The 22,249-nt window shown below is 39.5% G+C and overlaps 1 protein-coding gene and 1 pseudogene across 2 annotated transcripts in view; one reads left to right on the top strand and one right to left on the bottom strand.

Annotated features, from left to right (window-relative positions):
• The window catches only part of CDH2 (cadherin 2), a 242,442-nt gene that overhangs the window by 34,065 nt on the left and 186,128 nt on the right, over nucleotides 1–22,249 (bottom strand). For both annotated transcript variants that reach the window (XM_068993836.1, XM_068993837.1), the window contains 8 exons: nucleotides 21,039–21,211; nucleotides 12,143–12,280; nucleotides 11,271–11,456; nucleotides 8,543–8,796; nucleotides 6,985–7,127; nucleotides 3,938–4,171; nucleotides 3,411–3,644; nucleotides 508–647 (listed from right to left, as the gene is read on the bottom strand). In XM_068993836.1, the coding sequence (XP_068849937.1) occupies nucleotides 508–647; nucleotides 3,411–3,644; nucleotides 3,938–4,171; nucleotides 6,985–7,127; nucleotides 8,543–8,796; nucleotides 11,271–11,456; nucleotides 12,143–12,280; nucleotides 21,039–21,211 (1,502 nt within the window). The remainder of the gene's footprint in view (nucleotides 1–507; nucleotides 648–3,410; nucleotides 3,645–3,937; nucleotides 4,172–6,984; nucleotides 7,128–8,542; nucleotides 8,797–11,270; nucleotides 11,457–12,142; nucleotides 12,281–21,038; nucleotides 21,212–22,249) is intronic.
• Nucleotides 740–3,249, top strand: LOC138097715 (NADH dehydrogenase [ubiquinone] 1 alpha subcomplex assembly factor 2 pseudogene; annotated as a pseudogene).

Here is a 22,249-nt window from a genome sequence, read left to right as displayed (position 1 = left end):
CAGAGTGGCCAAAAGATGTAAGACTCTTCAGTGCAAATCATTGTTGGCTCTGCCCACTGCTGTATCCCCAGTGATTAAAATAGTGCCTAGATTATTGACTGTGCTTGGTAAATGTTTATGAAGTGAACAGCCTGTGCTTTTTCTGCCACAGAAATATCCAAATCTCAATGCAGAAACTACTTTTACTTTTATTTTGGATATCCAGTGAAGAAAAACTGCAATAAAAAAACATTTTTATCAGTACAGCTATAACTGGCATTAGGTGTAAATCCTGGGCTCCTCAAAACAATGTGAACGATGCTCTCATAATAAATACAATGACACTCAGCACTTTAGAAAAAAATTCAATGGGCAGCGCAGGTTGGAAAGAATTCACCAAGCCTTTGATAGTGTGATCAAGGAGAAGACATTTGATACTATTCTTTTACTGTATGTATTAGTATTTTCCCCACCATTTAAAATGTAAGATGGTAAGATTTCACTTAGAGATTTAAAAACACTGCTCACCTGGTCTTCTTCTCCTCCACCTTCTTCATCATATTTTAAAATATTATCTCTTACATCATCTTCTGGATCAATTAAAAGTTGTTTGGCCTGGCGTTCTTTATCCCGGCGTTTCATCCATACCACGAACATCAGAACGAGAACTAGGCAGAAAGAGAGTAAAGACATATGGATACATAATTTTAAAAACTTGACTTTATCTAATCAGTCTTCAAGACTTATAATTTATATTCATATGGCTGGAAAACTTGCAAGGCATCTTCTATTCTATTACCTAATCCTAGCCTCAAATGCCAAGAAACAAGACAGGACAGACACCCTGAGAACAAGGTTTGGATTGTTTTAGAAACTAGTACCCTACGACTTCACTGAGTGGATGTCTGTCCTCAGTTTTACTATCTGCAAATGGGGACAATAACTATTTTTATCTTTTGCTTTGTCTTGCTAGAGGATAGCCTATGTGTCATATAATGGATTAGAAATTCTAAAAACAACAAAATACAACAGGTGAAATTGCCATTCATTATTTAATTGCCGTTCCATTCCGGTTGATCAGTCATCTTTCTCCTCCCCAAATCAGAGAGAAGCGCACTTATCAAGGAGGGGGAGTGCTTGCCAAGATGCCTTTGCAGCAAACTAGACCTGGATCAGAGACGTGAACTTAAGGATTTTTGACTCCCAAGGGCCTGGGTCTTTCTATGGCGCTGTTGTGCTTTTTCTCTTTCTTGTTCAACAGCATGCTTCAGGTAAGAAGGCCAGGGGATTATTTGAGAACTGAAATAACATCCTGGTGGCTCGGATGGTAAAAGAGTGTGCCTGCAATGTGGGAGACCTGGGTTCGATCCCTGGGTCGGGAAGATCCCCTGGAGAAGTAAATGGCAACCCACTCCAGTATTCGTTCCTGCAGAATCCCATGGACGGAGGAGCCAGTGGGCTACAGTCCACGGGGTTGAAAAGACTCAGACACGACTGAGTGACTAACACTAACACTTCCTGCTCTACATTTCTGCATCAGGATTAGAATCATAAATTTTCCAGCTGGTTGACGTTAAAATCAGCACCAATTCATTTTCCTTCAGAATGGCTCAAGTCCTTCTTCATACCACAATCCATCAGCTCTTAAGTTTTTCTTGATAAGGTTGGCATGTATGCCTCTTGTTAGTTGAAATTGAAACATATCCCTAAGTGCACATCTAGGAATGCATTCCCTCTCAAATGTGGAGCTATCAGTTTACATCCTGAAGCAAAAAGATTTAATGACTCTTATTTGAGCACATTTTTATTATTGGCCATAAAAGTAAATATCCTCCTTTTAAAGCCAGATACATGATCTCATTTGCCATTGTTCCAGGACTAAATCTAGCAAGTGGATTATTAGTATAGCATGTAGGTTTCAAATTATAGTCAAAGTAGTCTCCACATAGGAAGTAAAAAATGCTCAGGCTTCTACAGTAATTGCTTAGAAAAAAAAAGGACGGGATTCTAAATTACCAGAACACTTGTAAATGGAGAAAACATAAAAGAAATGGCCAACATTTTGAAGAAAGTGATTGGTGCATAGCATGACTGCACATGCTACTCAACAATACAGCACAGGGTCCAGGCAATTTGTTCTTTTAACCTGCATACTTAGAAGCGGTTCCTAAAGTACTTTCCAGTGGTTAATTTCTTGCATTCCGCTGAACCAAAGACTGCAAAGTATATTAAAAAGGAGCAATTCCTTAATCTAGACTGGCTCTAAAGACAGACAATTTATTGAGCTGTGTAATCATTTCTATTATCTGATGTGCTGTATGAAACACAATCTTGCTATTTTATGCAGCCCATCAGAAACAAATACCTCGATCCCTGCATGACTGGAGCAGGTTGCTGACTGCGCTTTCTATAAAGGAAAGCAAAGGAAAGCAATATACTTATTTTCCTAAATCATCAACTATGTGCCATAAATTCAGACACGAATCCTAAGAGAAGTGCTTCAACTTAGGACTGCCTAATATTTGTCTACGAAGTTTGCTGCAGCTCTGCAAGTGATCAGCATCAGAAAACGGCAACGGGCGTGGAAGAGGTGGGCTGGCTGAGTTTGCTGCAAACAGGTAAGTGCATGCAAGGATGCTCAGGGTTTTCCTCATCCTAAAGTGGGCTTGGCTGCGAGAAATTGCTCAGAGATGGAAGAGAGTTGTTAGATTCCACTGAAAGGCAACAATAAAAATTACTTTTTATTGAGCACAGCTGGTGGGACGGCATAGGGATGGTCTCAGGATTTGTTCTGTCTCTTGCAGAGAGTACTATCAAAGGAAGTGAAGGAGCAAGTGGGCCAAACAGTACTATATCCCTGAGTACAAGAACTGGAGAGGGCAAACTACTCGAGAGAAAAGAACTATCTAGAAGTAGCAAATGAAAGAGAAATAGACTACGAAGTAGGGGATATCCCAACAGAATGGGAAGCTTGGATCAGAAAAAACAAGGACACTGCCCACTGTGGAGGAAATAATGAAAGAAATGAAGAATGAAAAATGTAGGGAAGAAACTAAAAGGAAAAATGAAGATTTTTACGGCAAAGAAAAACTCTTTAGAGAAGAGAGCAACAGAGACCTCTTGGCACCACCAGTTCAAACTCAGATGAAAGCACATGCCTCCACTCCATTCTTTGGGAAACAGGAACCCTTCGTGGCTCCCAGCAGCACTGGCAAAAGCTTTCAGCCAGGATCTGGGATGCCACGAGATGGCAAGAGCCACAATCAATGAATGTACTGCGGTCCAATCACATCATTTATATGTTATGTGACTATTTCAACCAATAAAAGCAAAAAGCTGCTTTGTATCTTCCGACTGTAAAGAAAAAAGTTACTTTGCTAAACATCCTGGAAGCAAAAGGTCTTCAAGCTGAAACACCGGGAAGTACTCACTGAGCAGGATGATGATGCAAAGCAGGATGGCGATGATGGCGCCGGTGCCCAGCCCTGCTCCCACAATTCTATCCACATCTGTGCAGTCCCCGTTGGAATCACACTGGCAAACCTTCACCCGAAGGATGGAGATATTCGATTTGGGAGGATTACCCGAATCTGTGATTATGATTGGAACTTCGTAGATCCCGGCCTCAAGAAATTTTATTTTTAAGTTAAGCTGAGCAAAATCACCTATACAATAAAGGGAAAAAATATAGTCGGAGAGTTTATATATCATAATATTCAAAAACACATAGCATTTTCTAGATTGCATCATGTACCGAAGGGTACATATAAAGCAGGTTTCAACCATCCTGCACTGTAAAGTTTTCTTTTTTTTTGGCTTTAAGGGCTTTTCATATCTTATTTAAACTTTAAGTAGCTTTTAAAATATATTTAAGGAGAAAGATGATAAATGGACTTTTCATACCGGGCTTCAAAGCCTCTCAGATGCACATATATTCAAATAATGAATCTGTCCTTACCATTAAGTCGAGTGATGGTCCAATTTCTCTTAATAGTCACTGGAGACAAAGGAAGATCAAAAGCAAATGGTCCAGCATTTGGATCAATGTCATAATCAAGTGCTGTGATGTTAATTGAATTGGGGTCCGGAGTTTCACAGATCTCTGCCTCTTGAGGTAAGACTTGAGGGGCATTGTCATTAATATCAAGTAAATAGATCTGCAGTGTTCCCGTTCCACTCATAGGAGGAATTCCTAAAAAGGGAGAAAAATCACAAACCAATGCTCAGCAGTTCTCTCCCTTGAGTCTCAATTACAGTGAAACTCTCAAAGTTTCTAGCTTTCTAGCCCTTAACACTGTATAACCTTGGAAAAGTCTCGTTGCCACAGCATCTCTGCTGTTTTGGTACAAGGCCACTTCTTGCGCCTCTTCTAGGATGACCCGGCACTCCTCCTACTGGAGGTTCAGGCACAGAGGGAGGTAACAACGCGCATGTACAAGACCCCATCCCCACCAGGTGTGGTCCTGTGCCCTTGCTGAACTTACTCTGTGCCCCCATGTGCAATGGGCTCCTCTAGGCACTGGGGGATGTAAGCAGGCAGAAACCCGGGCTCATGATCTCATGGACCCTACTCATTGATGGAGAACCAAGATGTGTGCATGAAAGAACCCCAGAGTATTTTTCAAGCCCAGACATAACTCTGAAATATTGACACAGTCTACAGACCCACAGACCTTGTCTTGGGGAGGAGCCGGATCACTTGCTTGAGAGTATTAGGTTGCACTCTATACATCATTTCATTGCCATCCTATGAAGCTGGTTTAAATAGACAGGAACCTAAGTGTCCCTATAAACTGGTTATGGTTGCATCCTCTTAGAAGTATTGGGGCTGCTAGTGGAGATGGGTCTGCCTGACCCCAGATCCACCCACTATAACATGTTAGCTCTACACTTATCTTTTGAGTTGGACTCTACTATGTTATAAATATTTATGAATAAATATATAACAAATATATAAACGTAATGGAAATGTTATTATATGTAAACATAATAATTATATTATTTGAATATACAATATATAATATAATTATATTTAACTATATAATATATATATTGTATACACTTAAGAGAATAGAAATACAGGAATTTTCTAAATAAGGCTGCATACTGAGACCCAGAGGCTTAAGTAACCTGCCCAAGGTCATGAAACTGGGAAGACGCACACATACACTCCTCAGGACAGGACAAGGAGAAATCTCTGTGGACCTCTCTAAGGAATATGGATGGTTCTGAGAGCAGGGAGGTTAAGATGGAGGGGTAGCATGGCTGTTTACAATATTCTAATACTGTGGTTTAACCACGAGGGCCACTGTGTTTCCCTATAGTTTGAATTACTTTCATATTTATTATCACATTTCATATTATTTGACTCTCATAACGACTTCACAGAATAGCAAGCAGCAAAAACAATGATCAATAATGAAATGAAGGCATAGAGATTATAATAGCTTGTCCAGACATTAAGAAGCAGAACTGGGGCTCTAAATCCAGCCTTGTGATTTAACGTCGAATGCATTTGCAAAACATCACAGCTACACAGATTTAACTGCTCACTTCTCTCATATCAAACACCCTGTCAATTAGGAAACAATCCACCTTGGTGAATGAAAAACCTGGTTGTAACTCACAACTCACACATATACATATAATTTTATAGCTCTTTAAATCTCAGCATAATGGTGCAAGATATATTACTGTAAGTTTCAGGGTGGAGAAAGCTACCACTTACAGAAAATGTAAAACAGACACAAATGCTCTGCTTTGATGTGAAATGGCAGAAGTGCTTCCCACCAAGTTTCAACTCTAAATATGTGAACAGTAGATCTCACATTAGAAAGGATAAGAAATATTGCTTTGGTCTTGTCACCTTGTAGATTTATAACAGATAATGATCTCATTGAATCATCTTATACAGGATTAGGAATGGTTCTTTGAAACTGTTTTTATCAAAAATGTTGACAGGCAATGTTTTTCAAACTGCACATCTTGGCCACCAAATAGCAAAAGCCTACTATTTTTATTTGATGCTAGCATTCACAGTCCAAAATTAAAACTGTTTTAAAAGATGGCTGTGATTTAGTTTTAAAACTATTTACACATCATAGAAATAATTACTTGAGTGTATAGGTTGTGCCAGGCACTGTTTTAAAAGTTTTATGTATACAAGCCTTGTTATCTTCCCCTGTACGTGAGTTACATACTGCTACCATTATCCATATTCAACAGAAAAAGGAAATGGACAGATTTAAAACCTCATTGCTAATCCTGCAGTTAGAAAAATCGTATAAATGGAGTCTGGATCCAGGGGGGAGGGGGAGGTCAGGTGGAATTTCAAAGCTTCACTCTTAAACCATATCATATTGAGACCTAAAACGAGTCCAACTCCAGTTTAACGTAAGTCATTTTTATGTTATAGATCTAAAGAAAAAAGTGCTATCTATTAACCTTGGCCATTTAGAATCCAGAAGAGACCAAGAAAGAAAAAAAAAGATGCTAAACTATATGTTTATGTTTTTCAAAACCAACATTCTAAAGCTCAAATATTCAATTATTTTAACTTATGCAAGAAATTAAGAGTTTCCTAGACATGGCAGACTACAGTTAGAGAACTAGAGGAAAAATGCTAAAGACAGACAGACTGATGGTAGCAAACATGCTGATTAGAAGAAATCTAAAATGACCACCTCGAAAAACAGTGTGTCGGCTGTGCCATCAAGGTGTAGCAGGGCAGAACAATTACAGAGCCCTGTGATCACAATACGAGGTGACCACGGAGGGTGTGAGGACCCTGGGGCGTTCACTGCACAAGATAGCAAATACAGAAAGCCCAAAGGAAATGGAAAATAGAAGCTGGGGCCTCAGAGGAAGGAAAGTCATTGGCGCCTTAGAAGGAATGAAATTTGGGTTTCCTAGAAAACCTCATTTCCTGATGATGCATTTGTGATGAGGCTCTACTCTCTTTAACAACATCCAGGACTAATAAAGTGACTATATTTAATTACGTACCATTGTCAGAAGCAAGGAAAGTAGCATTGTATATATTGTTTTTCACATTCGGTGATTCTCTGTCCAAAACAGCAATGGTAGTTATCTGACCATTCACAGAGTCTATTTTTAGCCAGTTTGCAGGATCAGATAATTTTGTGTATCTACAAAATAAGAGTGCAATAAGTTTATTTCTTTTGACATGACATTTAAAACAGGAAGCTGATTTTTCTGGTTTAGTCCCAGACACAACCAGCGTGTTAACTTGTATTTCTGTAGGTGACGGTTGGGACAAACAGCTGTAATGCCAGGATTTCTGTGGCAGTGGTTTGGGAGGCAACATGGTTTGTGCGTTGCATGGCCAGGCATGAAGTGAACGTTACATAGGTGGTAGGGGGAAAGATGAGGAACTCAGTTTCTGTACTGTGGGTTGGAGCTAGGGCAGATTTGACAGGTCTCATTATGAGCTCTTATCTAGTTCATAGGAGAGCAATGGTCCATATAAAATAGTTCTAATATATCTTCTAAGTGAGCAGTAGTCCTAATGTATAGGGCTTAAGAGAAATTATAATAGAAGTTGATTTTCTATCACAGAACACTCCTTAAACATTTACTACCTTATCATGGTGGGGATTCAGTCACAGTGAGGTGACCACCCTCCTCTCCCGGCTCCCATAATCCCATTTATCCTAGGATTGCCAACCTGAGCCAAACCTCAGAACTATACCCTTCAAGGGGAATCCTGTGGTCTGAGTAGATTTCTCTGTATTTGCTTACCTCCTTTTTTATTTGGGGTGGGGATGAGCTTTTCAAGCTTGGATAACCAATATACGAATTGGAAAACATATCCCATTTGGAGAGGTAAAAAGTTACATGAGTTCAATACACCTGTTCACTAGCTATTCATCTGTCTTGATTCCAGTGTACAGAGAAATGAAGAAGAAGATACACAGTTATCTGTTATCAACAGTACTGAAAGGAGTTAAATAAAATATGAGCTAATTTTAAAAATTACCATCACCAGCGATGGATAATAGTCATGTGGGGTATGCTCTGCCAACCCTCATCAGGAAGGATAAATTAGATTTTGCTGAGGCTGGAAATCTTTACAGATATATTTTATAAGTCCTATAACCACTGTACAGGTGAGGGATGAAAATAATTAGCTCTTATATCTTGGTACTGGCATGAGTTTTCTTTTCTTCCTGATGTGTGGAAAAGAGATAAATGTTATAAGCTTTCTGAGACTCTCCTATTTACTCATGGGAGAAGCTTTTTGTGATGGTTGGCATAAAAGCACAGGGTAAATTATTACTAAAGATGTTTTAAAAGGAGCAAGGACAGAAAAAAGAGGCTAACTTCTGTTTCTTTAAATGATAAAAGAGTAGATCCATTTATATATCTCCTGTCTAATATACTCATTGATCCACTGAAAAAATTTCATCAAATAATTAAAAATAATCTTATAATAAGGAGTATGGGTGCTAATGAAAATTTCTCACCCAAATAGTGAAAAAATTTTATGCACAGCATAGAACATAATGCAAATGGCAAAAACACCATAAATGGCATTTGATACCTAATATTTTGCTGCATATATCGATCTGGGTCCTGAGCAGTAAACGTTGTTAACATGGTACCGGCGTGAAGGCCTTCTTCTTGGCGAATGATCTTTGGATTTGGGGCAAAATAAGGATTTTCATTCACATCGATGACTGTAACAGACACAGTTGCAGTTGACTGAGGTGGATGCTGAATACCCTTGGCTAATGGCACTTGATTTTCTGCAGCGACAGTAAGGACATACATCCTATTTGTTTCAAAGTCGATTGGCTGGAAAAACCAAAAAAAAAATTTTTTTTTAAAGGAGAAACCATATTTTTGCAGGAAATAAGAATATTTGCATTTTGAAGCTGATCCTTCTAGTAACTCCATTTCTAAAACATTAATTTTTTATTCACTACACCATATGTTCCTCTCAAATTTCTGGAAAACATGCATTAGCATGGCCAATGATTGAAATATTTATCACAATGTAACCTACTTCTACAAGATGTTTATGTACCTTGGGCATTTCAAAGACTTATGTTCACAAAATAATGCTTATTACTATTGCACACTGCATTTACTTAGCTACATCTAAGAACTTACATATTCTTAAGAGTAGTGTTGTTTACCAAAAAATAAAAAAAAAATACTAAATAATCTGGGATTAAGTGAGAACATGATGGTCTAGACTGTACTCTCAAACATTGGTACAAAGACCATTCTTCACCCAGGAAAGCTTTTAAACAGTCTGCAATGAAGTGGACAAAACAAAAATTAGAAAATGTGATTTTTTTTTTTCCCACAAAGCTAAACTTTTCCTATTTAAAAGTTCATTCATAATTTCAAGTATACATTTTAGAGTACACACATACATACAATTAAAAAATAGTGTTCACAGGTAGAAGGACTTTTTATTTTTTCCTTAGTTAGCAAACTAAATCTATGGCTGTTTTCCAAAGTAATTTTGAGGATTTTACTGGTCTGTACAAATGCCAAATCTAAGCATGCCACTCGAGATAAAGGCAATGCACAGATAATGTAAACATTTGCTCTCAAAGTTTCACTGAATCTCATTGTCAATAGAAAGCGTACCAGGAGTCAAGTGACCAGACTGGACTTTCCCTCTTAATTTCATTGACGGTCTTCCAGTTAAGATACCCATAAGCATTACTGTGAGTAATATTAATAGTATGAGAAAAAGAGCTCTCCTGCCATCCTGGGGAGTCTAAGAAAGACCAAGGGCAGAAGCTACTGAAAAAGTCATGAAATTAGCCCAGACCACACTAGTTTCTCCACCTAGACCACGTCCTCAACTCTGATTCTGAGAGTTTTTTTACTCTCCCTCTAAAATCCCCAGTTCAACTTCCCTTTCTGAATTATTTTAAACAAGACAGCAAAGAAGCCAGGAAATAATACAGAATTCTTTTGAGTGAGTGTACTAGACTCATGAAACATCGCTGACAATGTTTACTTATCTAAGATCTTTGGAAAAAAGTGAAACTGTTAGTCACTCATGTCTGACTCTTTGAGACCCATGGACTGTAGCCCTCTAGGTTCCTCTGTCCATGGGATTTTCTAGGCAAGAATACTGGAGTGGGTTGCAATTTCCTTCTCTAGGAGATCTTCCCAACCTGGGGATTGAACCTGCGTCTTTTGTATCGGCAGGCAGATTCTTAACCACTAGGGCCACCTGGGAAGCCCAACAGTGTTGGAATGGGAGGCAAAGAAGCAAACTCTTGCCTGGGTGGGTAGAAAGAGATGCTCATTTCATAGAGGTTTTCCATTAGCACTGTCTATTTGCTACACATAAAGGTAACATCCCTTTTACTTCCAGAACTCAGCTTTGTTTTACTTTCTGACAATGAAAAATTAGAAGAACCAATTTCTTAAAAATGGCATTTAAAAACGGCAAAGTAAATTCAAAACCTTTTAAGAGAGTAGGCCCTCTCATCGCCTACACTCATCTAGTTATACACTGGTGGTATTTTCTGGTTTGTTCCCTGAGCCAATACTCTAAAAGCAGCCTGTAGACATAAAAATAGTATGCAAGTATCAGTTGGCCATCAAAACTCTATGATGTGGGACTTGCCTAGTGGTCCAGTGGTTAGGTTAAGACTCCCAATGCATGGGGCACCAGTTCAATACCTAGTCAGGGAACTAAGATCCCACATGTCAGACAGCATGACCCAGTCAAAATAAATAAAATAAAGAGATGTTACATATATGTGTGTGTGTATATATATATACACATATAAAATTCCACAACATAACACTCACACATTCACTGCACTGACTGTTAACACTGCTGAGGATTGTTGTATCTTCACTGTTAAAACACCTGGATGATTGAAAATCAATCAGATTCTGGGGAGAGAGTAAGACTATGTTGGTCTTGGCATCAACATAAGTAAAAAATAACAAACGTGACTCCCCCAAATACATTAACTCTGATTTAGAGAGAGGCTTCCCCGGTGGCTCAGATGGTAAAGAATCTGCCTGCAATGTGGGAGACCTGGGTTCGATCGGTGGGTTGGGAAGATCCTTTGGAGAAGGGCATGGTAACCCATTCCAGTATTCTTGCCTAGAGAATCCCCATGGACAGAGATGCCTAGCAGGCTGCAAAGAGTCGGACATGACTGAGTGACTAAGCACAGCATAGAGACGGTTGAAAGAAAATGTCCTGAGTCAATAAGAAACTAAGGGGTGGGAGGCACATACGGTCGTGGCCGAGTGGCCATCAGAGAGACCACGGCACTTACTTTTACTACGGTGACTAAGCCGTCGTTGCTGTTGGGGTCAGTTTGAATGGCAAAGCGGCCGGCGGGGTCTCCACCGCTGATTCTGTAGACGGCATTCCAGGCCGGCGTGTGGGGCTGATCCTTATCTGTCACTGTTAGATTAGCGACTATGACATCCACCCTGTTTTCAGGGACTTCACCATAGAACTGCAAGGAAAGACAAAGCTGATTCAGAGCAGCGACGGGCACCCCTGAAGGACAGCATGTCTCGATGATCACACTGCCCGGATTTTACTGCCCCATTAAATCTTTATTATCCACACTAAGCGAGGAGATTAGTAATGCAGGTAATCACAGCATTTATGTTTGACTTTAAAAATACTATAGCTCTGTGCGGCCCTCAAATTATTTTTTTCCAAATTATGTTATAGTTTCATTAAAATTAAAATATAAAATTAATTTCATTAATAGTAAATTCTGTGGGTATGCGGATGATTCATGAGTGGTCGTCAGAAGAAAGGACTTGTCTGAAGGAAATCATTTTAGCCAAGAGATAATTATCTGCTGACAAAGTAGCATCAATCAGTCACATGGTTTGTGCACCTTAAGATATTTATAAATATTTTGTTAAAACAGCCTAACGTCTATTTAGGGCATTTCTTCCAGGCAAGATGTTTTAATAACTTTATCAGTGGACTTGGAGAGGACAAAAAACAAAATTAGTTTGGTGCCTCATTTAAAACTCTGGTGTAAATGACAGAAAACATGGGAATCAGTAGCCATTCTACAGTGAGGTAAGTTCCGGCTCTATCTAACACATCTATTATTCATGACGAAACTTCGCGGTAATGAACCACAGGCCTCGCGCTCTGCGAGCGACAGTCTGTACTTACTGTCATGGCAGTGAACTCCGGAGGATTGTCGTTGACATCTGTCACCGTGATGACAGCCGTGGCTGTGTTGGAAAGGCCATATGTGGGATTGCCTTCCATGTCTGTAGCTTGAATTATTAACGTATACTGTTGCACTTTCTAAAAAGACATAAAGATAACAACTTAAATGAAACGAATTCCTCAAGAAGACATCACAGTTGTTTAGGTAAGTGGCTCTTGATTACACCCAGAAAAGCACGGCATTATTCACTCTGATTAACAGGACTTGAAATTTCCCAAGTGGAGTTTACTTTAACTTGTGAAGCACAGGTCTGGTCCTTGTCTAGAGAGATTTAACTGGATGTTTTCACCTCGACTGGCGGAAAGGAACGTGTGGCAGATGTGTGAAATTCGCTGCTAAGCCGAAATTTCCATCTGGTTTCAGTGTTTCTTTTTCTTCCAAACTTCACAACACTGTCATCAAGCATTTGAGTCATGTGGTTTGTATTTACTTTCTCAGATGTTAATTTCTACCCAGTTTAGGCTACTAAAAACAATCAAGAAACTTGAGAGGGAGAAGAAAGCATATATAATTCATAAAGTATATATGCTTTCCTTTTATATATCTTTACATATGTTCCTTCTATTATAGCAAACTTGATGCAGTATTTTCTTCTAATTTCCTTCAGAGCACACTATTTACAACTATAGAGGAGAGATATATTGTTAAATGAAGTGAAGACCAAAACAAAGGGTTTCTGTTTATATTCTTCATCTTGGGACCTAGTAGGTATTTAATAGTTGCCCCCTCAGTGGACCTTTATTTGAGTACAACACTCACTGAGTCCACAGACCTATGATGAATATGGATATATTTTCACATAGATGGTTAATATCAAATTTGTGTCACTGCTTTCAAATACCAGATTGAACTTTTTAAAGAGGAGCCAAGGTCAGTTGTAATGCACCTAATAGAAAAATCCTGAGCATGTCTGAGACAGTCTACAGCACTGGCTGACTTAGTTTTATACTAGGAAAACCTAAACAAAACAAACTGGAGGAGGGAATGGCAACCCACTCCAGTATTCTTGCCTGGAGAATCCCATGGACAGAGGATGGCGGGCTACAGTCCATGGGATCACAAGAGTCGGACACGACTTAGCAACTAAACTAAACCAAACAAAACAAATACCTAAGATCATTTGAAATCTCCATGGAAATTGGCACAGATAAAAAATATAGAGATCATTAAAAAATGCTAAAACATCCTGAACAATCAAACTCACTTCTTCATACAAAAAAATAAATGGTCACTGCAAAGACCATTTCCCTTAATTCTAAGTATAGCTCACATTATGAATGACCATTCTTGAGGGATTTTGGGAGCTGTGAGAGAACAGACACAAATTATAGCTTTTGCTTTAGATGTCTGTGGGCAAGGCAAAGAAGGGCTAAGAGTGAAAGTCAAACCTCACACATTCAATTTTTAGCCTGCCCACCACTATGCCAATCTCTTAGCAGTTGTTTATTTCCATTCCTTTTCATTTGTCTTAAAAAAAAATACCCCACTTTTTTGAATGGAAGAAAGAAACAAAGGAATAGGGCTGGTTGAGCCATTTTAATTTTTCTTAACCCATAAGCCCTCACCATAATGCTTACATAGACTAAAATATTTCTCAATGATTTCCATTCCCAATCAAGAGTGTCATTTCAGCTTAATGCTCTCATGGTTATCAAGAGAATTTTGTAGGGTATTCTGTTCAACCTCCCAGCTGAAAGTCATGAAAAATAAAAAAAATTGTTATGACTTTGAAATGCCATTTTTGTTGGCTGTTATTTTCAGAAACAGATGAGCATTATCAAAAATACAAATATTTTTACTGAAGATAAAAAACATACATCGGCATTATCTGGAGATAATGGATTTTGTTAATATAATATTTTACAAAGATCTTTAGAATTATATAAGTATAATAGGCCCAATTTTCCACTGAGCTGAAATATTGGGATCAATAGCTAATACTTGAAATTTCCTACTGCTGCAAGCTAGTCTTGAGAATTCTAAGTTACAAAAGAACATTGTTATTTCTAAAATACAGTGTTTCTTCAAGTAAAGAAAAATGACAACTTGTTAAATAACATAGTCTGAATTTAACTGCCTGATTGGTAAAACAATTTTACATTTAGTAAGGAAGACACGACAGTCTATGTTTTAGATTACCAAACTATTTAGAGCTCTTGCCTAATTTAGTCACTGGGCCTCTAGTTCTGAATGACTGACATTTAGATTTCATAAGAAGTTGACTTCCCACCCTCATAGTCCTGTGTCTGCTCAAGGGAACCTTGCTTAAAAACATTTCCTTGCTTTCTGTTCTAGAAAGGATAAAATCTCAGCTCCTCTCCTTGTGGTCAGTTCTTCCAGCCCCTGACTCCCCTTTCCCACCAAAGCTCTCACTTTCCATTTGCTCACCCCATATCTTGAGCTGTCTGTATTGGGTTGGCCACAAGGGTCATTTGGGTTTGACCATAAGATGGCACTGACATACACAAATGTTTGGCCAACCCAATCTTCAAACGCCTGTCACATCTCTATGCAACTGCACTTGCGTTTTCCTCAGCCTAAACCAGTGTTTTACAACTGGGGTGATTTTGCCCCCTACCCTCATCATCCCCAAGGACATCTGTCAATATCCTGAGACATTTCTGCTTGTAACAGCTGGGTGATGCTACTGACATCTAATGTGCAGAGACCATAGATGCTACTAAACACCCTACATGCACAGAACAGGCCCCCACAACAAAGGCTTATCCTGTCCAAAAGGTCAATAGCGCCAAGGTTGAGAAACCCTGGCCCAGAACATCCTTTCCCCTTTTTCTGAGTCTGGCAAGCAGGAAGCTTAAAGTCACCCCAGAGATGATTTCTGAAAGTCCTTGAGGAAGAGTTCTTTTCCAGCTCAGGACATACCTCTATCACTGTTTCCATTTTAAGAGGCTGTTATTAGTCTGTCTGTCTGTCTTCCCCAGCTACATACATGTACACAAATCCCTCCTCAGGGTCACTGCTTTGCAGATGTTTATGCCCCTAGTATAGAACCTAATGCTTGCCACAGCATAAGCAAGGAACAAATGCTTTTGAATTTGTGGCTGGATGGATGAATGCATGAGAAGCCTTGGACCTTGTGTGCTACTATAAAAACAATTTCAAGTTTGGGAAAAACCATCTTATTTACATGGTTAGCTATCATTTATTCATTAAAATATACACTGGGAGCATAAGCTAGCTCATTGTTTCCCAAACTATGAAACTGATTCATATGCCATCTTCTCAATTATGTTATATCCTCACCTTTCTACAGCATGAGTCACTTACTATTTATCTTGACAGGAACTCTCTTTTAAGAAACGATTTATTATAAAAGTACTGTAAATAGAAAACTAGCACCACTGACCATAAACATGACTAAAAATAAAGCCAATACAATGCTTGGGCTCTGGCAGTCTCTACTTGATGGAGTAACCATCTAAAAGACTTGGGGCTCTCTGGCTTTCTCTAGATGTGTCAGTTAAAATCACTATACTTGTGCAGCATACTTTTGACACTACAGCACTGAACTAGAGTGCTCTAAGTGAATGAAGAGGTGAGAACATTCCGTCATCCACTTGGCACACATTTAATGAATGTCTACTGGATGCCAGGCAATGTAGCATTTACCTGAATAAAATAATATACAAAACCAGAGATAGCCTTGCTGCCATTAAGAGCAAGAGACAAATGAAAGTGACAAATATGAATGGATCATGTGGCTAAATGTGCAATGCAACCATAGTAAAAGCAGGAAGAAATGATGGGAACAGTCTTTAAGAGGTGCATCTCAACCAGTCCTCCAAGCCTAGAGGGAAGAATAAATGCAAGATGAACTTGGTGGGTAAACTGAGAAGAACTTGATTAAATCAATCAGTGGACGGACAGCAGGGCACAATGAAGTTGATCGTGATCTTGGGAAACTGGGGAGGGGGTGCTGGCCATGTTGGAAATTCCTCAGGAAGCACAGGTTTAGGGAGATGACAGGTTTGCTTTTGGATGCATTGGGTTAGGGGATGGACAAGTAAGTAATAATATCATGAGATCCTAGGAGGGAAGTGCAGGTTTGTGACCCTGTTCAAATTCTTAAATGCAAAGTCCCCAGTTCCCTCATCTGTGAGGTAGGGCTGACAGTACTATCTACCTTATAAATTTGTAGGCTAAACATTTTTTGAATGCTTACTGTATGCTGGCATTGTTCTATGGGCCTTGATAATAAAAAATGACATCTATTGATAATGAGCATTAAGTATGAGCCACACTTTATGTTGTGTCTCAAAATAAACTGATAAGGCAAGTGGACTATTTTTATCCTCATTTTACAGAGTAGGAAACCAAGGCTTAGTGGAGCAGGGAAGCACCCACTGACATGAGCTGGAAATAGCAGAAAAAAGACTTGAATCCAGCTCTCTCTGATTCCAGAGTCTGTACCATTAACTGCTGCACTATGTGAGGGCTCCCCAATAAATGCACGGCCTGAGTGTGTCCTGAGACGGGGGAGCAAGTGGAAAGCCAGATTCCAAGGAGACCAAGAACGGGTGACAGTGAAGGGCAAGTATGGCTGCCCTTCGGAGTCTGGTGTTGACACGAAGAAGAAAATCTAATAACTTGAACTTTTCTTCCAGGTTTCTGTTCAGGGTGAAAAGAAGAGGAACACAGGGACCTCACTGAATATCAGGAGCTGGAAAGCAGATAAGATGTCCCTGGAACACAGTCTGTATATCTGGAGGAACACAGGCCGTTATGGGTAGGAATCCCAGGGAGGGGCTGAGGGCCAGCTCTCAGAGAGCGGGTATTAGCCCTCTCTAGAGGAAGATGGCAAAGGAATTTTCAGGCAGAAGAAACAACAGACAGAACAGAGAAGCTCAGATCTGTACAAGGACGGGCATGTGGTTGAATGGGCGGAGGCCATCACTGGCTTCCTAGCAGGAAGTAAAGAATTCTAGGAGCTCAGACTAAGGAAGGCTTTGGGACCAGCATGCTAGAGGGTCTGGGGCACCACGTTGAAGAGCTCTGACTTCAGGCTGTGGGTCTTGGAGAGCCCTTCAACCAGAGGGGAGACAGCTGGTCGAGGATTATGAAGGAACCAGTCGGGTTTCTAGGAAAGACCCTTCAGAGGAGGCAAGACCAAGACCAGAGAAGACAAGAGAACATTCTTTTAGGAAAGAACTCAAAATTGAGAGCCCAAGTGAACGTATTATTTAGCTTGGAAAACAGGAAGTGTAATTCTTTCACTGTCATGAGAAAAAATTATGAGAAGTCAAAGTGATGTGATCACCCACTGGATGCTGAGGCTAGATCTGTGATGGCCACGGGAAAAGGAGAGCTAACGTGCACTGGACACTGTGCTGAAGGCTATATGCTTCGGGCTATGTAATCCTTCCAATCATCCCATGAAGCAGATGTAATATTACTACCTCCCTTTACAGATGGGGGAGCTGAGGTTTCAGGTTAAGACACTAAAGGTCAAATAGCCCATACCAGGCAAAGCCAGAATTATTCAAACCTAATGAAGCAGAGGGTAACTCATCAGTAGTCCTGACCAAAAAGGGCAGGAGATGGACATACAAAAGCTGGAGAAAAGAAGAAAATGCCAGGAATGGTTACCACCAAGTCAGGCAACAAGAAGTCAGACTGATAAACAATGAGGCCCTACTGTAAAGCACAAGGTACTAGACTCACTGTCCAGTAATGAGCCATATACATGTGTGCGTGTGTGCTCTCAGCTGCTCAGCGTGTCTCACTCTTTGCAGCCCTATGGACTGTAGCCCACCATGGGATTTTCCAGGCAAGAATACCATAATGGTTTGCCATTTCCTCCTCCAGGGGATCTTCCCCACCCAGGGATAGAACCTGTGTCTCCAGCAGCTCCTGCAGTGGCAGGCAGATTCTTCCCACTGAGTCACCTGAGAATCCCCAAGGGGCTTCTCTGGTGGCTCAGTTGGTAAAGAATCCACCTGCAATGGGGGAGACCTGGGTACGATCCTTGGGTTGGGAAGATCCTCTGGAGGAGGAAACAACAACCCACTCTAGTATTCTTGCCTAGAGAACCCCATGGACAGAGGAGCCTGGCAGGCTCTAGTCCATGGGGTCACAAAGAGTTGGACATGACTGAGCGACTAAGCACAACACGGCACGTTTTATACATACATATATATATATATATATATATATATATACATACACACACACACACAAACACACACATATATAACTGAATTACTTTGTTGTACAGCAGAAATTAACACACTGTAAAACAACTATACTTTAAGAAAATAAAATTTAAAAATATATTTAGAAAACGAAAAGATAAGTAAAAGAAATCAGATGGAGATTAAAAAACTGAAGACTGGCGAGTGTCGTGGTGAAGCTTTAGGTCTGTAGAACCCCAAGAACTGGCATTTTTTAAAACCTGGAGATGAAAGGAAAATAAAAAGCTAAATCGCAGTAAGCATTTCAATGATTAGGAGTTCAATCCCTTAAAGGTGTCGTCCATCTCGGGAGGATGACAACGGAAATGACTTTGGACAGAAAGAAAACTGTGAAGTCTAATAGAAATAAAAGCATCTCCAGCTTACATGAGGCCTGGAGAAGTCAGCATAATTTATCCCTGGCCTCAGGCAGAATTACCATAAACCATCTGACATAGATATATTTTGCCATGTTAAATGACTTTCAGAAAAGGAAGGTTTTCCATTGTTTTCCCTAGTAACTCACTGTTGTGTTTAATAGCGTCACTGTCAAGAAGCAATTTCTCATGCTGTATCTAACTTGTGATTCTATAGCTTTGAATTCATGTCCACTTTCATTTCATCGGGTTGTGCATAGTTGCTTCCAGCCACCGCAAGATATACTTAACCAAAGTATAGCCTGATTTGCAACTTTCACCCCCTAAACTAATACAGTCTCTTTGATTTTTAAATACGGTTGGTTTGCTTTGACAAAGCTATCTTTCATTCTCTATGCCTCTTGCTTTTCATAAAACAGCCAGGCTAAATGTGATAGGAATATTACTATATGAAAACAAGATGAAGTCCCATTTCTGTATCTCACAATGAGAGTGTGAAATGAAAGAGAAATATTAGGTTTGGGAGATGAGCTATATACCTCCTTAGGATGTGAGCAGCCTGGCACTCCTGAGAATATTAAAAAAAAATATGCTATATTTTCCTGTAAAATACAGTATTCATGCTGAATTTGACATTTAAGAATAGTATTTTATACAGTAATGGAAGAGGTGAAAAGATATACATGTTCCAGATATCACTGAACTAAAGGTGCTACTGCAAAAGCTAAATTTCAGCAATCTCTGGTGAGAAATATTCCTAGAGCAAGAGCTGTTGGCGCCTGGGAGTTAACAGGCATAAATACCATACTAGCCATCCATCTGACTCCTAAGCAAGGCTCTGGGCTCAATTGTGAATTAAGTAATCTTGATTGGCTCATATTACTTTATTAAAGTGTTGCCACCTCTATCTTGTGTACATAATGAATTGAAATAGTAATGTTTTCTTTGATCCAATTCCAGTGGATGCTACTTACTAAGACAAATAAAATGCCATAAAAACCGAGCCCTAAAATCCTTGTCAATAATATTTATGATGGTAGGTCTAATGTTTCCTTTTGATACGCAGAATACGAGGTCTCATTAACGATAGAAGCTGGCTCAGCTAGAAACCTACAGGCACAGATCTCTATGAGTCGGCACTTTGATAATTCACTCACACCATGATTACTGATGGTCAATAATGACCTTGAGAATCGCTAAGAAAATGGCTAGAACAGAATGGAGAAAGGGTATAGGAAAATTCAGTAGGGCTGGAGTTTTCAGGAAAGGATATAAGCAGGGCTTGAATGGCAACGTGAGGAACTGGAGGGTTCAAGATCAAGAAAAACGGGCAAGATGTTCCTGGCAGAAGGAATCATGAGAACAGAACACAGCAGGATGCCACAGCGTGGTGGGCTCAGCTCTGTCAGAGCGAGACGGCCCGTCTAAGAAGGAATGAAACACCTATTCCTTCTCAGACTGTGATCCGCCATAACATTTCAATACTGTCAACACCGTATGCCTTTACAACAAAGTATATGCCAGAAGTGTGTTTCTCTGTGTTTATAACTTTAAAGCCCTGTCAGTGGAACGCAGGCAGTTCTTGGTGTTCAAACCTGTTAAGTTCATCTTAAAGAGAAGGTGATCATCTCTTCTGTACTACATCAAGGATTACAAAAAAACCCTCATCACACGTGTCATTTGTAGCCTCTTCAAAATACGAATGTTAAAAATTATCCTAAATTTATGTACACTTGATTTGGGCACGATTTTAAATTTAATTCCTCATCAAATCCTTTGAGTATGAGGGAAAACAGAAAATGTGAAGAAGTTCAAAAAGTAGATACCAGAAGGTTACTGGCTTAACTTAGTCAATGACCACCCTAAATATTACATGGACCAGCAATGATTTATCCAGTTTACAGACATCATTTAACCAACTTGAAATTCTGTAAAAGAGTACAGTCGATTTCTTCATGACCATGAACACATGAATAATCTTGTGGAGATGTTATTCTGTGTGTGCTCAGTTGCTCAGTCGTGTCCAACTCTTTGTGACCCCGTAGATTGTAGCCCACCAGGATCCTCTGTCCATGGGACTTTCCAGGCAAGAATATTGGAGTCATTTCTTTCTCCAAGGGATCTTTCCGACCCAGGGATCGAACCCAAGTCTCCTGCATTGGCAGGGGGACTTTTTTTGTCTCCACTGAGCCTGGAGACAAGATAGATGTGAGCCAGTGCACTTTTAAGATTACAAGCAAATTCAATACAGATTTCGGTTGGCTTACTTCTCTGTCAAGTCCAGCTGCCACCGTGATAATGTCCCCAGTCTCATTGTTGATTGTAAACATGTTGGGCGAAGGGGTGCTTGGCGCCTGGGACAGGATTCTGTACCTCAACATCCCATTGAGGGCATTTGGATCGTCAGCATCAATCGCAGTGACCGTCATCACATATGTTCCTAGACAACAGACACGGAAAATGAATGGTTGCCTTTCATGTCAGTGTCTCCCAAACAGAAGGGATATTTACCTTCTTCATCAATCTTCATTTCACTTTTTCTTTGTTTACAAAATAACTTCTGTTTTTAAAAATGTGGACCATTTTTAAAGTCTTTAGCAAATTTGTTACAGTATTGCTCTCATCTTATGTTTTGGTGTTTTGACCAAGAGGCACGTGGGATCTTGGCTCCCTGACCAGGGATTTTAAGCAAAATCTTAACCACTGGATTGCCAAGGAAGTCCCTTTCTACTTTTTCAGACCAACATTTAATCATTTAGCTTTGATTAAAACACTATTGATGAGAACAGAACTCACTTCAAAAAATATAAAATATAGTTGAGTCGCTTGAAAGGAAAATTGTTAAATTTTTTTTTTTTACAGATGTATAAAGACTAAATGTTTCCATATACTTAAAAGAGAAAATCACTATATGATTCAAAGAAAGGATCCCTTCAGATATATATCTTATATATCCCTTCATTTATATAAAATGAAAATAATAAGTAACATAGATATCATTTGAAACATCTTTTACGGCCACTGATTCCTTCCCTCTGCCGTCTTTTTCCCTTTGTGCAGTAGAATCTAAAATGACATGTGGGGTACGATTCTCCACAAAGCCTAAGTCACTTTCTGAAAGTAAGCCAAGTGCTTAACAACACATACTCCATTTACTGAGGTCATGAGGAATCATTCCATGCATGACTGTTTTGGTACACTGAATAGGGGGTTTTGCACTGGGGTTCATTATTTCCGAGGAGATTAAAAGAACATTGTAACAAACTCAGGGACTCAAATTTATTAGATATTATGGAAAGGAAGTCTACAAAGCATTACGATCAAATGCATTTGAACTAGTTAGACAAACTGCAACTGAGAAGTAGAGAGAAAATGTTATTATTTAAGACGGTTTGCTCCATGCAATTTTTGTAAGACTTGGGTTATAAACTGTTGCATCTCCAGGCTACCTTCTTCTTTAGTACTCTTAAGATCAGTT

This window comes from Capricornis sumatraensis, chromosome 21, assembly GCF_032405125.1.
Source record: "Capricornis sumatraensis isolate serow.1 chromosome 21, serow.2, whole genome shotgun sequence".
Taxonomy (NCBI): Eukaryota; Metazoa; Chordata; class Mammalia; order Artiodactyla; family Bovidae; genus Capricornis; species Capricornis sumatraensis.
The sequence above is the reverse complement of the archived record's forward strand: the minus strand, read 5'-3'. Positions and strand labels throughout refer to the sequence as shown.